At 39.8% G+C, this 15,084-nt stretch overlaps 2 protein-coding genes across 2 annotated transcripts; both read right to left on the bottom strand.

Moving 5' to 3' along the window:
- Window positions 1–5,369: 5,369 nt before the first annotated feature.
- LOC113070607 (uncharacterized) lies at window positions 5,370–10,491 on the bottom strand. The gene is made up of 4 exons (XM_026244009.1): window positions 9,601–10,491; window positions 9,209–9,518; window positions 5,710–9,159; window positions 5,370–5,519 (listed from the first exon to the last, which is right to left on the bottom strand). Exons 1-3 carry the CDS (start codon window positions 10,489–10,491, stop codon window positions 6,266–6,268), a joined length of 4,095 nt encoding a protein of 1,364 aa, XP_026099794.1. The 3' UTR covers window positions 5,370–5,519; window positions 5,710–6,265.
- Window positions 9,182–13,232, bottom strand: LOC113070608 (uncharacterized). Its single transcript, XM_026244010.1, has 2 exons — window positions 13,003–13,232; window positions 9,182–12,812 (listed from the first exon to the last, which is right to left on the bottom strand). Exon 2 carries the CDS (start codon window positions 12,056–12,058, stop codon window positions 10,652–10,654), a length of 1,407 nt encoding a protein of 468 aa, XP_026099795.1. The 5' UTR covers window positions 12,059–12,812; window positions 13,003–13,232; the 3' UTR covers window positions 9,182–10,651.
- Window positions 13,233–15,084: the final 1,852 nt, after the last annotated feature.

The following is a 15,084-nucleotide window of genomic DNA, read 5'->3' as shown; positions in this document are numbered from 1 at the left end:
ATGCTGTTATCGTTATAGTTGTAGTGTGGACTTTAAATTAAGTATAATTTTTAAAACTATATTTTTATAATTATAGTTATATCCTTAATGTGAACAGACTCTTAAAATTTAGGATTCTAATGACCATCTTTTGATAGATATTGTGGTAAGACATCGAAGCACTAGGTGATTAGTGGATCTCTAGGTGGGGAAATCAACATACAATTGTTGGTTTCTAGGTCTGGTAAAGGGTGATGGGAGTGAACTAACAGGCAGAGGTATACTGAGCTCTTCCTGCACTTAACCCCACATCTGCAGCTGACTGTTACCTCCTCAGTGTTTGTGTGCTTCCTGAAGGACAAGCAGGACTTTGCTTGTGCTTTCAGTACAATGGACAAATCGTTGTTGGTCTCTAATGCACATAAACATTTAATTTTCAATTGCACAATAAAATAAAATTGTATTGTCTTTTTATTCACCAAAAAAAAAACAGCACTGTCAGTGTGTAAACAAGTGCAACACTTTTGTCAGATTAATGCTGCGAAAAATATAAACCCCATTATTTTAGACCTGGCTGATCTTGCTAGGCAGACGCAGTGATAAAACCTCATAGCACAAGATGTACAATAGTAAACAGTTATACACACTCACTGAGCAGCCCAAACTAACCTGCCAGAAAGCCATTGTTTAGACGTTTCAGTGTGTGAATGGGCCAAATGAAGGAACTCATAGATGAAAAATGAATGTTTTGTGTCATTTTTTATCAAATGTTTCTTTAGCGTAACTGAAACAAAAGTTTATTTCTTTTATCACTTTTCTTTTGTTCACATCACACACCTTTATGAGAGTCTCATGGGGTAGGAGAGTCTGAAATGCATGTGCAAGTATTTCCAATTATACTTGGAAGAACAGATGGTAAATGAAGCTGATTGAACATTAAAACAACAGTAGCTCATGGTGACACGGTATAAAAGACGTCAGAAATTAAAAAGTTCATACATAACTCACATTTCATGTTCGAAAGCTGCGCAACCGAGTCTCCTCTAGCAGAGAGAGTGTCCCTTGAAAGCTGCTCGTATTTTATCCACTCTGAGGTGATGGAGGGATATGCCTGGAGGAGAGAAATGAAAAGGATCCGAGTGAAATTAAATGGCTCTGTCTGGCAGTCCGCTCAGCGGGGGCCTAGGGTTAATCAGAGGGGGTGCGAGAGAGAGAGGACAACAGTAAAGCAGACAGACTGCAAAACATCAGAGAGACAGAAACAGATCAAGAGGAGAGACTAAGAGAGCAGCGAGTGTGAGACACAGAGTCAAAAACAGACAGAAAGATTCATCAGGATGGAAACTCACAGGGACAGGAGGCATGTTTAGAGAGGCTCGGCTGCCCTTGGAGACCTTTTGAACCCTCTGCAGTGGGTCTGTCTGTGAGTCTCTGCTACAGGAGGTGCTTTATCTGTGTGATGTGCATCAGTGAAAATGCAGGTGTTCGGTGGTGAGGTGTGGTATTGCTTCAGTCTCGCTCTGCGTGGAACCATGCTGATGCAAGTATAGGAAGGAACTCATAAAATCCTGATTTAAACTCAGATACATAAAATGTTGAAACTTATTTAGACAGCAGAATTTACATGCCAAACAACTTTTCATTAATAATAAATACAGAAATAGACTATTGAATAAAATAGGCAATAGTACATACTGTATTTTGCACTTACACACACACACATTTAAAAAAATATTTACAAAATTTTAAATCATACATTTTTATGAACTATAACATATTTTTTCAATAATTTATTTAAAGTATTCTGTAAAGTATTGGAATAAACACTATTACACATTAAGACTTTAAAACTTTGTTAGAACATTAAAACCACTTAATTATCTGTATAACACACCATGTTAACAACATTCAAACGAGTTTATTTATAAACGTGTAAATATGGATATATGAATTTGTGAAGAAATGCCCAGAAAGTTATATAAACATACTTGCTCAGCCTTTTTGAAGTAAATAATACAAATGTTTCATAAAGTAAAAATTTTGATACAAACTTTGAAATATCATGGAATATATATATATATATATATATATATACACTCTCACACCCACACCCACAAACAAACATCATATACTGTAAAAACATTGGTTATAGAAAGATTACTTTTTAAATACTCCAAATGGTTCAAAAACATTACTTTTCAGGTAAATTGTACAAGAATGCTAAGGGGTTAATACTGTCAGCACCACTGATTTTTCTCAAGATGCACAGCAGTAGTGTTTTTATCTAAGGCACGTTTATAAAAACTATATAATTGTCCTAATTGAACTATGGCCTAATTCTGGCTTGACCCAAGCCCTGTCTGTGAAACCAGGCCTCGATGTTTTTTGTAACTGATATGATTCACGCCATTCCATTAATCGCTGTCCTCTACTGCCCTCTAGTGTCTGTAAATGTAACTATGTAACTATAAAGCAGATACCATGAACGTCTATGAAATTAGATGGTCCTGCAGTTGTGGATTTATGGTTGCCTATTAATTAGAGGGGCACAACAAACACATGAGCCTCAGGTGTTTCAAAAAATGGTTCAACAAAATACAGTTTCTGATATTATGCCTAAAGAAAAATCGTTCGTAGTTTCGACCACCTCGATCTTTCTCCAAGACAGCATTCCAAAACATCCAAAGCAAGCCATTGAGCTAACACACACCATTTTTCTGTTTACCAATTGATGTCAAAGACAATTTACATCCATTAAACTAGCCTAGCTATCTATTTACTGAAATCATTGATACTTTTTACTGTCTAATATTTCTAAGATTCAGACCAGAAATTATTAAACAATAAATTACTTAAATTAAAATAAAATAAAAAAAGTCTAAACGTTCTTTTTAAAGTCTGAAACAGCACAGAATGTGTTTTGTCATGACCCTGAATATGATTTGATTGATGGATAAATGGACATGTGACGGACACATACCTGTCAAGTATCCCGTTTTGGCCGGGAAAGTCACGTATTTTACCCTTCTTTCCCGCCGTCCTCCCGTATTAGTATTTTCCCGTAAATCTCCCGTATTTTTTTTTTTTTTTTACCTGCGTTATTAATAAAATAATAATAATAAAAACATTCCCAATCTGAGCTCTGTCACTAGTCTCGCGATTACTCCCACCTGTAGTAGCCTGTCGCGAGGGGTGTGTGAGGTCAGATGACATGAGTTATAACGTGGGAAAAACAACAACAACAAAAGAAAAAACAGAGACGGATGATGGATGCTACAATAGAGAGTGAAGGCACACCTGCCAAAAAACCAAAACCCATGTGTAAATACCGTGATAAATGGGACAGCGAATTTACTTTTTTTAAAGAATGCAAAGTCTGCAACAAATTGGTACAACAACTCACTAAAAGAGTAAAAGAAAAGTTATGTGAAATGAAAAGAAAAACTGTTAAAGAAAAGCAATATGAAATGAAAAGAATGTGTGGAATTAAAATAAAATGTAAATGTAAAGACATCAATGTTAAATTAACAGAAAATATGCAAATAAGCCTTTAAATAAATGCTCTTCATATATACCCTTTTGTGTTTTAATTTGGGCTATAACACCTGTCTTAAAATGTAAGGGATACTGGAGCTTTGTTGGGGTGGTGGGACTGCTCGCAATGGGCGCTGGAAAATTTCCCTTATTTTCAAATCCAAAACTTGACAGGTATGTACGGACATTCTCATTAAAAATGTGCTATTACAACATATTATTGTCACCAGTAGATGGCAGTCATCACTCACAAATGTAAACCTCAGAATTACAGCTGTATTATTGAAATTATTGGTACTTGTCACTGGTAGGCTTAATCAGCGAGGATCTTAAAACCCTTCAGATACAAACTTCTTTATTTCTTTCTTTCTTTTTCTCCATAACTTGGAAAATCCAAAAGTATTTAGGAGCTTAATGTCTTTGAACTTTACCAATAAAAATGATCATTTAAATTAAGAACATCTCTCATCTCCATGTCTATATCATACCTAGAACCTGCTTGCCAAAACTAGCAAAACTTGATTTACTTTTGCACCTTCTACTCACAAAAAAATGGTCCAGTAATAAAGATTAATTAAGATGAGTCACTGTTTCCAGTGTTGTTGTCCTAAAGCAACATGTAAAAAATAGACTCTCACTGGATGCATAAAGCAATCAACCATTTCGACTACAAGGCCCCCTACTGTCCACAACAATATTTGAAGCTCCCAGTACTTTTTCAGTTGTTTGTGATTTACTGGATAACAGATCATTTTTATTTTTGAAAAAAAAAAATGAAATAATTTCAATTAAATATTCAAAGCTTGACATATCTATTATAAAAATGCCCATCGAGTAATAGCAGTTTAATTTCAAGACTTATCCAGGTCAAGAAAAGTCACCTTTATTAATATAGCGCTTTAAACAAAAAAGATTGTGTCAAAGCAACTGAACAACATTAATTAGGAAAACAGTGTGTCAATAATGCAAAATGACAGTTAAAGGCAGTTCATTTTAAATAGTATCTGTGCAATCATTCACAATCAAGTCAACAATATCGCTGTAGATGAAGTGTCCCCAACTAAGCAAGCCACAGGCAAAAGCGGCAAGGAACCGAAACTCCATCTGTGACAGAATGGAGAAAAAGCCTTGGGAGAAACCAGGCCCAGTTTGGGGGCCAGTTTTCCTCTTACCAGATGAAACCAGCAGTTCAATTCCATGCTGCAGAAAAGTCAGATTGTGCAGAAGAATCATCTGTTTCCTGTGGTCTTGTCCCGCTGGTTGTCTGAGAAAAGGTCTTCACTGGGTATTTGTCTCTGCGGCTCATCTAGTTGTCCTGGTCTCCGCTGTCTTTCAGGGCTGTAGAGGTCCTTTCTAGGTTCTGATCCAGCATCTGGGCTGGATACGTTCTGGATCCGGGTGACTGCAGTGACCCTCTGATCTGGATACAGACTGGATCTGGTGTCTACGGTGACCTCAGAATAAGAGAGAAACAGACTAATATCAGCATTTACCTAATTAATGCAGCCTAAAAATCCTTTAAAGGATTTGGATATTAGAAGCGTATTAGTGTGTTATGTGTAAACCAGGTTAAAGTCTTTAATCTACAGTAGATTTAAACTGCAAGAGTGTGTCTGCCTCCCGAACAATGTTAGGTAGGTTATTCCAGAGTTTTGGTGCTAAATAGGAGAAGGATCTGCCGCCCACAGTTGATTTTGATATTCCAGGTATTATCAAATTGCCTGAGTTTTGAGAACACATCGGACGTGGAGGACTATAACCAGGGGTGCACATAATTTTTTCAGCCTGGTTCTCATAAGAGAACCTGGAGATTTGGTTTTGGTCCTCACACTGCATATAGCATGACCCATTAAATGCAACTATAAAAAATTAATTAATAATAGTAATAATATTATAACTATTATCACTGTAGCAGCCCTTCAACTTTGAATAAACAGGCTTGGGAGTGTTTCCATACGGGTGTACTTTAATTCAGACGAGTGTGCATAGCACCAACACCGTGAAAACTTAAAAGAAAAATAACAAAGGCAATTTAGACAGACACAAAATAATCCTTTGACAAATGCACTTTAGCAAGCTAGAATCACATTTATAACAGCACAACAGGCAATAACCATCATGTGAAATGAATCTTATTACCATTTACATGAACGTATGAAATGAATACATATGAATATATTACAATCAACGACATACCTCGCTCCGCATATCAAAGGGTGCTAGAGAGTGGTGATCCAGGGAAGGATGCAGCCATTAACTTAACATGAACGAGATAGCTAGCAACTTCATGAATTATTCTCAAGTCATTACTGCCAAAACAAATCAAGCACAGTGGTATAACACTTCAAGGAACACTTTAGTTGAAGATTACAGTAATATTTTAGATCTCTGACTTTAAACATGCATCGTCTTGCAACGTACCTTCTCATGCCTTCCTGTGTTTCTTTTAATTTGAACGAGTGAGAGCGCAGAGAAATTAGTCCCCCATGCAGATAGTATGATGTCAAAATAAAAGTCCCATGAAATAAAAGTATGAAAACAGGATACTCATAATAAAACACTGCTAGTGGTCATTTACACTCCCACCACTCATGTTATGAGAGTGAAGACAAGGATTAACCTGGCTGAACGGCTCATACGTGAGTCCTATGTCTGTATCAGTGTTTCTAGATATGTGCAGGTGAGTACAACTTAACTAAGAGAGAGTAGCCCATGTCAAAGGGGGTATGAAGGTGTAGACAACTAAGACTGATCATTCACTCTCTAGGAGAACTAGTTTCTGAATGGGCCTTTCTATAATCAAAGGTTTGGTAGGGCGATCTTGTTTCACTGACGTCCTTTCTCCTACTAACACCTTGACGCGACGCACTAGTCCATCTCTCTCCTTTGTGGTTTCAACCACTCGTCCCAGGTGCCACTGATTTCTGGGGGTGTCTTCCTTTATAATGACCAAGTCATCTACCTTAAGGTTGCGTCGAGTCGTATGCCACTTTTGGCGTGTGGAGATGTTCATGAGATATTCTCTTTTCCACCGGCTCCAGAACTGTTCGACGAGGTACTGAACTCTTCGCCACCTTTTAGTTGCATAGACATCCTCCTTCTCAAATTTGCCAGGTGGTGGAAGGGCAATCTTGGACTTCATCAGTATGAGATGGTTTGGAGTTAATGGCTCGAGTGAGGTAGGATCATTTACCCCGTTTACGGTTAACGGACGGCTGTTCACAATGGCCATTGCCTCATAGAACAGAGTTCGAAGGGAAGAGTCATCGAGTCTGCCCGAGTATTGACAGAGTGTGGCATTTAAAACATTACGGACAGTCCGAATCTGACGCTCCCAGACGCCACCAGCGTGACTTGCTGAGGGAGCATTGAAGATGAACTCACATTGCCTCTCTGCGAGGAAGCTCTTGATTGTTTTGGTGTCAAATTGCTTCAGTGCTTCTCTGAACTCATTTTTAGCTCCCACAAAATTGGTTCCTTGATCGCAATGGAGTTGACGAACGGCTCCTCTGAGACTGATGAAGCATCTTAAGGCATTGATAAATGCATCTGTGGATAGGTCGTCAAGCATCTCAATGTGAACAGATCGAGAAGCAAGGCAAGTGAAGATTAAGCCATAGCGCTTTTGCTCTTTGCGGGCTTTCTTAGTAATGAATGGACCAAAGCAATCGGTGCCGCAGTATGTGAAGGGAGCAGAGACTTCTACACGCTCCTTAGGAAGCTCTGCCATGCGTTGTTCTTCTGAAGGCCGTCTGAGTCTTCTGCACTTCACACATCTGTGTATCAGCTTAGCAACTGACTTACTTCCTCCGATGACCCAAAACCCGTTGGCTCGGAGTTCTGTTAGAGTTTGATTGCGTCCTTGGTGACAGATCCTCTCGTGGCAGTGGGTCAATATCAGCTTGGTAATATGTCCTCCTTTGGGTAGAATCAAAGGGTGTTTGACTTCTAGGCTTAAGGAAGACTGATCTAGTCTCCCACCGACACGAAGTACTCCTCCTTCTAAGATGGGATCCAAGCGAAACAGAGGACTGGAGTTTTGAAGACCTTTTCCCTTTTTAAGTATTTTCATCTCTTGGAAGAATGCTTCTTCTTGTGCAAGCCTCATTATGGATTCGGCAGCTCTCTCTCGTTCTTCCACGCTCACAGTTTTGCCAGGATGGGTTTGCTTTGAATTCAACCTCTTGATTCTTGCAATGACTTTCAGGAGTTTTGACCAGGAGGAAAATCGATTTAGACGGGTAAGAATATCTGACTTGGAAGGTTCAACTTTTGTTGTAAACACCTGCATTGACCTGACCTCAGGATCACCAACAAGCAACTCAAGAGTTAGGTGAGACTCTGGATGTATTTCTCGTTCCCACAGGAATTTGGGTCCCGGTAGCCAGTTTGATGAAGAAATGTCTACTGCACTGAGACCTCTCGACGCATGGTCAGCAGGGTTTTCTGTTGTGTCTATGTAGTGCCACTGGCTGGGTCTGGTGTGTTCTCTGATCATTTGCACACGATTGGCAACGAAAACATGAAACCTTCTTGCTTCATTGTTGATATAAGCCAGGACAACTTGGGAATCAGTCCAGAAAAATTCTGCATGGATCGGCATTTCTAGCTCGTTTCTCAACATGACACTTGATCTTGCAGCAACCACTGCTGCTGAAAGTTCCAATCTTGGAATGCTTGTGAGTTTTGTAGGCGCAACTCTAGCCTTTGCCATCACGAGGCTGCAGTGAACTTGACCATCTTCATTCTTGCTTCTCAGATAGGAACACGAGCCATATCCTATATTGCTGGCATCCGAGAAGTGGTGTAGTTCCCTCATGACAGTTTTGCGGAAGCCTTGTGGTTGATAGCATCTCGGTATTGAGACTTCCTTCAGCCTTTTTAGGTCGCTTTTCCATCTCTCCCACCGTGGACTTACGTCTTCGGGAAGTGGGTCATCCCATCCAATGCCTCGACGGCACAGCTCCTGGAGGATACACTTTCCGGTTAAGATAAACGGAGCCACAAATCCGACTGGATCGTACAAAGAAGCAATGACAGATAGGATGCCGCGACGTGTGGAGGGCCTGGTCTGTGGGTTTACATTGAAACAGAAGGTGTCATGCTCAAGGGACCACTGGATACCGAGAGCACGTTCTGCTGGAGCTGCATTTAGGTCCAGATTGAGAGGTTCAGATGTGACTGCTCTCTCAGTTGGGTCCACAGAGTCCAGAACTGACCTTTCATTTGAATTGAACTTGTGTAGACGCAAGCCACCTCTCTTGCACAACTCTCGTGCTTCAGCAATCAACTCCTTTGCTTCTTCTATTGAGGGGACGCTGATAAGCCCATCATCGACGTAAAAATTATTTTCAACGAAGGCTGACGCTGATGGATACTCTTCCTTGTGTTGACGTGCCAAGTACTTCAGACCGAAGTTGGCACATCCAGGTGATGAAGCGGCGCCAAATAGGTGGACAGCCATTTGATACTCTTGAGGCTCTGCTTCGAGGTCTCCATCCTCCCACCAGAGAAACCGTAAGTAGTTACGTAGTTCAGGAGGAACGTAAAACTGATGGAACATTTTCTCAATGTCGCATATGATGGCTACAGCCTCTTTCCTGAAACGACAGAGCACTCCAAGGAGAGAGTTGATCAGGTCAGGACCTGTTTAGCAATGTATCATTTAGTGAGACACCGCGGAACTTTGCTGAACAGTCAAAGACAACCCTTAGCTTCTCTGGCTTCTTGGGGTGGAACACCCCATGGTGTGGTATGTACCACGTAGTCTGCTGTCCTGTTGCAGGAGAGGCTGGCTCTGCGTTGCCTTCCTTTATCATATCTTTCATGAAGGCCTTGTACTGTTCTTTATATCGCTCGTTATGTTTCAACCTTTTCTTAAGGTGCTGCAATCGAATTGTTGCCAGCTTCTTGTTGTCTGGTAGCAAAGGAGGCTCTATGCTCTTGAAAGGGAGGGGCATTTCATAGTGTCCATCTTTCCTTTGAGTTATGTTGTCACTCAGAAGCTGAATGAAGCGAACATCATCTTGTGACACATACTTGTCTTTGTCTGCATACTTCCTTTCATTTGAAGTCTGATTCCAAGACCTTTAGCACGTCATTGGGTGATGGCACTGGTATTTCTTTCACGGTCACTCGATGGACGAACCTCTGGTTTCCCTGGCGATCCAGATGTGGATTGGATGAGCCTACAATGCTCCAGCCGAGTTCCGTTCTCTGGGCGAATGGATCATTTTCGCCTCCTGTGATGACTTCCTGGGGGGCTAACGCCAATGGGCAATCACTTCCAATTAACAGTCCCACCTCACAGTCCTTCAGCAGCGGGAGTTTGTTTGCTAGATGCTTTAGATGAGGCCAGAGCAGCGCCGTTTTGGAAGTCGGGATGTAGGACTTGTCGACCGGGATGAAGCCACGTGTGTAGGCTTGGCGTAGCTGAATCTGTTTTTCAGACTGTAGTCCTCGAACTTGTAGACCGTATACACTTTTGCTTGCTATGGGTGTGTCAACAGCTGTCATGGTGCTCAGTTTGAGCTGCACTGGTTTGGTCTCCACATTCAGCTCTTCGAGTAGGTCTTCTAAAACGAATGTCGAATCACTCTGCGTGTCCAGAAGAGCATAAGTTATAATTTCTTTCTGTGGTTCGTTTGCAGATGACATGAAAACAGGGACGATGCTTGATGTGGCAAAGACACGCTGCGTCACTGCATGGGACGTCACTTTGATCTCCTCCTGACTAGTACCTTTGTCTGTGAAAGTGGACTGTTTCTCCTTTGTTTCAACAGATTGGTTCTCTCTTTCTTCATGTAGACAGGTGGGGTGACGTCTGTTGCATATGCCACAAGAGTGTCGCGTTCTGCAATCCTTACTGTTATGTCCCTTTCTCAAACATCCGTAGCACAATTTGTTTTCCCGTATGAAAGCCTTCTTATCTTCCAGAGATTTTGCTGCAAAGATAGGGCACTTTATGACCCCGTGCATCTCATCTTTGCAGATAGGACAAGGTGGCTTTGACTTGGTGATGAACACTTTCTCAACCTTTTCCGTGGGATTGTTCCTTTTAATGTTTGTGTGAAGTGCTCTAGCTCTCTTGGGCTGCCTGTCATCTGTGGCCTTGATTAGAAGTGGAGAGGCGACAGGGTTACAGGCTATCCGAGCCTCCTTCTGGATGAACCTTGTGAAACAGGAAAAGCTTGGGTAATCCCCGGATTCGGAACCTTTCCGTGACGACTCTGCTCCATCTTCGTGTGATCCAGTCTGGTAACTTCTTCAGCAACTTGTGGTTCTCTTCACAGTCATCCAAGATGGCCAATCCTTTTACATGAGGCATTGCTTCAACGCATCCTTGCAGGAAGTCAGCAAACTCTCGAAGTGCAACAGGATCATTGGTACTAACCTTGGGCCACTTCATGAGCTTGTCTCTATAGGCCTTTTGCACAATGAAGTGGTTTCCGTACCTTTCTTCCAGGACCTTTAAGGCCCCCTGATATGCTGCTTCTGAGTTTCTGTAGAAGAATCCCTCTACAGCTTTACGCGCTTCTCCACTCAGATAGTTCTTTAAATAGAACATTTTTTCATGAGCTGGGAGAGGCTGGTGGTCTATGAGGGCCATGAAGGACATCTTCCAGTCTACATACTTTAGGGCTTCACCAGAGAATTTTGGTGGCTCAGGAGCAGGCAGGCGATTCAAACTAAGTGAGTTAATGAGTGCTTGGGTAAGGACATCTTTCTCAGGAGATGCTAGTGCATTTGCGTGTGCTTGTGGAGGCTGGTATGCATTGGCCATTGGATTTAGCTGGCTTTTGAATTCAACTGTGAGATCAGTCTCTTTTGGCAAATCTGTGGAGTCATGTTCAAAGCTCTCGTATACATTTACTCTCGCCTCTGCTATTCTAACTCCTGACTCTGCTTGAATTTGCTGTAGTCTTTTTCTCTCCTGACGCATGTTTGCCTCTATCCTTTTAAGAGCTACTTGCTTTTCATCTTCTAACCTTTTAAGAACTAGCTGCTTCTCTTCTTCTAATTTGCTAAGAACGTCTTCTTGAGCTTGTATTTGATATACTGCTTTAACCTTTTCTTGCTGAGCTGCAAGTTCTGCTCCCGCATCTACATGTTTGCTTGAGCACTGTGACTGGATTGAATTTTCTGTGTGGGAGAGTACGGTATCTGTCTTGGTGTGTCCGAAGATGGATCCATAATCATCCTTCTTAAGAGCCATCCTCACTCGTAGTTTCTCAAGTTCTGGATTGAAGACATCATCTACAGTTTCTAGCCGCATCTCTATTATTTCGCTTATCTCTGCAGTGAGTGCTATACAAGCATCCATTTTCGGTACAATGTCTGGGGTGGCATTGTGATTGCGTTGAATGGGCTCATAACATTCACTTACTGCATTGTGTCGAATTTTTATTTCTTCTCTGATTTTATTTAGTTCATCTTGAGAACAGAATGATTTTAGTGTGGTCCTAACCTTTCCTGCCACCTCTTTCCAGGAGCCATAGGCTCTCATGAATTCTTTCTTGTGTTTAATGGCTTCCTGTTTGTGCATCTCTAATCCCTTTTCTGTAAATGTTCTTTCACGTGAACTAGACCTGACTGGCTGTGGATTATCTGTTTCATGGGTGAGTCATGTGTGTTAGCTACTTCTCCATTAAGTGACATTTTTGAAGTTGTGTTGCTGTATTGTGTTGGTTATATGAACTACAGAACTATAGTTTTATAATTGCTGACATATAGCTTAATAACTCAGCAAATACTTAATATCAAACATGCAATGGGCAATTATCATCAACAAAATTAAATGTAGGCTAACACACAAACAGCTTTGTAACGAATGTTATCACACAGATTTACCAATGATTGAATTTACCTTTAACGGGTTTCAATTAGTTCCGGTTTTTTTTTTTTTTTTTTTTTTTTTTAACCTTTCAAATGTATGATTAAATCAGAGCATCAGACATGTACAGTATATTGTTTATAAAGGTGACTTCAGTCCATTACATAAATATCACCTTTAGCAATCAAAAGGTCCCTGTTGATTTTATGCAGCAATTAGCATAAACGAAATAGACCGATCTTGCCTGGGTGCCGGTTGAATTGAGGGCGTTTGAACAGCAGGTGGCAGTCTTGAACACAGAATGGCGGATGGCAGTCCTTCTAACGTCGAGTTGAGTTTCACTCCACAGCGAGCGTCGAGTTTTCACTGTAGCAGCCCTTCAACTTTGAATAAACAGGCTTGGGAGTGTTTCCATACGGGTGTACTTTAATTCAGACGAGTGTGCATAGCACCAACACCGTGAAAACTTAAAAGAAAAATAACAAAGGCAATTTAGACAGACACAAAATAATCCTTTGACAAATGCACTTTAGCAAGCTAGAATCACATTTATAACAGCACAACAGGCAATAACCATCATGTGAAATGAATCTTATTACCATTTACATGAACGTATGAAATGAATACATATTAATATATTACAATCAACGACATACCTCGCTCCGCATATCAAAGGGTGCTAGAGAGTGGTGATCCAGGGAAGGATGCAGCCATTAACTTAACATGAACGAGATAGCTAGCAACTTCATGAATTATTCTCAAGTCATTACTGCCAAAACAAATCAAGCACAGTGGTATAACACTTCAAGGAACACTTTAGTTGAAGATTACAGTAATATTTTAGATCTCTGACTTTAAACATGCATCGTCTTGCAACGTACCTTCTCATGCCTTTCCTGTGTTTCTTTTAATTTGAACGAGTGAGAGCGCAGAGAAATTAGTCCCCCATGCAGATAGTATGATGTCAAAATAAAAGTCCCAGTGAAATAAAAGTATGAAAACAGGATACTCATAATAAAACACTGCTAGTGGTCATTTACAATCACCTTATTTATTTAGTTTTTTTATATAATAGTAAATAAACTAAATAATAGTGTCTGATAATATTATTAAAAAATAAAAAGCAGCCCTAGTATTAAATACAAATGCATTTATTTTAAAGTAAATAAACTTACAAATAAAATGCTAATATTTATAACTCCTTTGTTTGTTTGTCTCTTAAAGAAGAATAGCTTTATGTATTCCCCAATTTTAAGTCGCTTACGAAAAAAGCATCTAAAAATAAATAAAACTAAATCGCTTTCATCATATTCAAACTTAAAATCAGCAGTCTTTTATTTTGTCGGGTTGCCGGCAAGTAAGTATATGTGCTTCCAGATTTAGCGCTGCTAGAGTGTCAGTGGATGAATGTCACAGTTTTGTATTGTGCTTTGAAACGGTAGACATAGCCTAGATTTATGCTTTCAGGTTGAAAATAAAACTTATATAGTACAGTTTGTGATCTAAAATGGTAATTTTGCATTAAATGCTGTCAACCATGTCTGTACGCAAATGCGCTGTCAGAACATATTTATATTATGCATTTTTTATTTTGGTCGCGCATGCGGACCTCTTATGTGCACCCCTGACTATAACGTGGCAAGAGCTCATTCAAATATTGAGGTGCTAAACCATTCAGGGCTTTATAAGTAATAAGCAAGATTTATGGTCATACTTCCTGGTTCTAGTAAGAACTCTAGCTGCTGCATTTTGGACTAGCTGGCGTTTGTTTATTAAGCTTCCAGAACAACTACCCAATAAAGCATTAAAATAATCTAATCTTGAGGTCATAAATGCATGGATTAACATTTCTGCATTTTACATTGAGAGAATAGGCCATAATTAGATATTTATTTAGATGGAAAAATGCAGTTTCACAAATGCTAGAAACGTGGCTTTCTAGGTTATTACATGCATAGATTTTAGGTCCTATAATTAACAATAATTATAATAATTAACAGGGTTTTTTTTTTTTCAGAATTAAGCAGTAAGAAATCACTCGTCATCCAGTTTTTTATATTGACTATGCATTCCATTAGTTTTTCAAATTGGTATGTTACCTGGGCCGCAAAGAAATATTGAGCTGAGTATTATCAGCATAACAGTGAACACTATACCATGATTCCTGACATGCATGTAAATCGTGAAGAATAATGGCCCTAGTACTGAGCCTTGAGGTACTCCATACTGCAATTGTGATCAATATGATATCTCTTCATTCACTGTTACGTATTAATGGCAGTCATATACGTACTATTTGAACCATGCTAATGCATTTCCATTAATGCCAACAAAGTTTTCAATAGTGTCGAACGCAGCACTAAGATCCAATAGCACTAAAAGAGAGATACAACCACAATCAGATGATAACAGCAGGTCATTTGTAACTCTAAGGAGAGCAGTCTCAGTACTATGATATGGTCTAAATCCTGACTGGAAATCCTCACAGATACCATTTTTATCTAAGAATAATTGTGAGGATATTACCTTTTCTAGTATCTTGGACAAGAAAAGGGAGATTCAAGACCGGTCTATAATTAACTAGTTCTTTGGGTTCAAGTTGTGTTTATTGGATGAGAGGCTTAATAACAGCTAGTTTGAAGGTTTTTGGGACATATTCTAATGACAATGAGGAATTAATAATAGTCAGAAGAGTAATCTATGACTATTGGAAGCACCTCTTTAGGAGCTTAGTTGGA

This window comes from Carassius auratus, unplaced genomic scaffold (genome assembly GCF_003368295.1).
Source record: "Carassius auratus strain Wakin unplaced genomic scaffold, ASM336829v1 scaf_tig00004674, whole genome shotgun sequence".
Classification (NCBI taxonomy): domain Eukaryota; kingdom Metazoa; phylum Chordata; class Actinopteri; order Cypriniformes; family Cyprinidae; genus Carassius; species Carassius auratus.
This window is presented reverse-complemented; position numbering and strand designations above follow the sequence as displayed.

Excerpts from the sequence above, each read along its gene's own strand:
- LOC113070607 (XM_026244009.1), bottom strand. The coding sequence starts at position 10,491 with ATGCACGGGGTCATAAAGTGCCCTATCTTTGCAGCAAAATCTCTGGAA. Across the intron at positions 9,519-9,600 it reads CACCCAATGACGTGCTAAAG|CTTCTGAGTGACAACATAAC; the intron begins GTCTTGGAATCA and ends CGCTTCATTCAG. Across the intron at positions 9,160-9,208 it reads GCTAAGGGTTGTCTTTGACT|GTCCTGACCTGATCAACTCT; the intron begins GTTCAGCAAAGT and ends ATTGCTAAACAG.
- LOC113070608 (XM_026244010.1), bottom strand. The coding sequence starts at position 12,058 with ATGCACAAACAGGAAGCCATTAAACACAAGAAAGAATTCATGAGAGCC.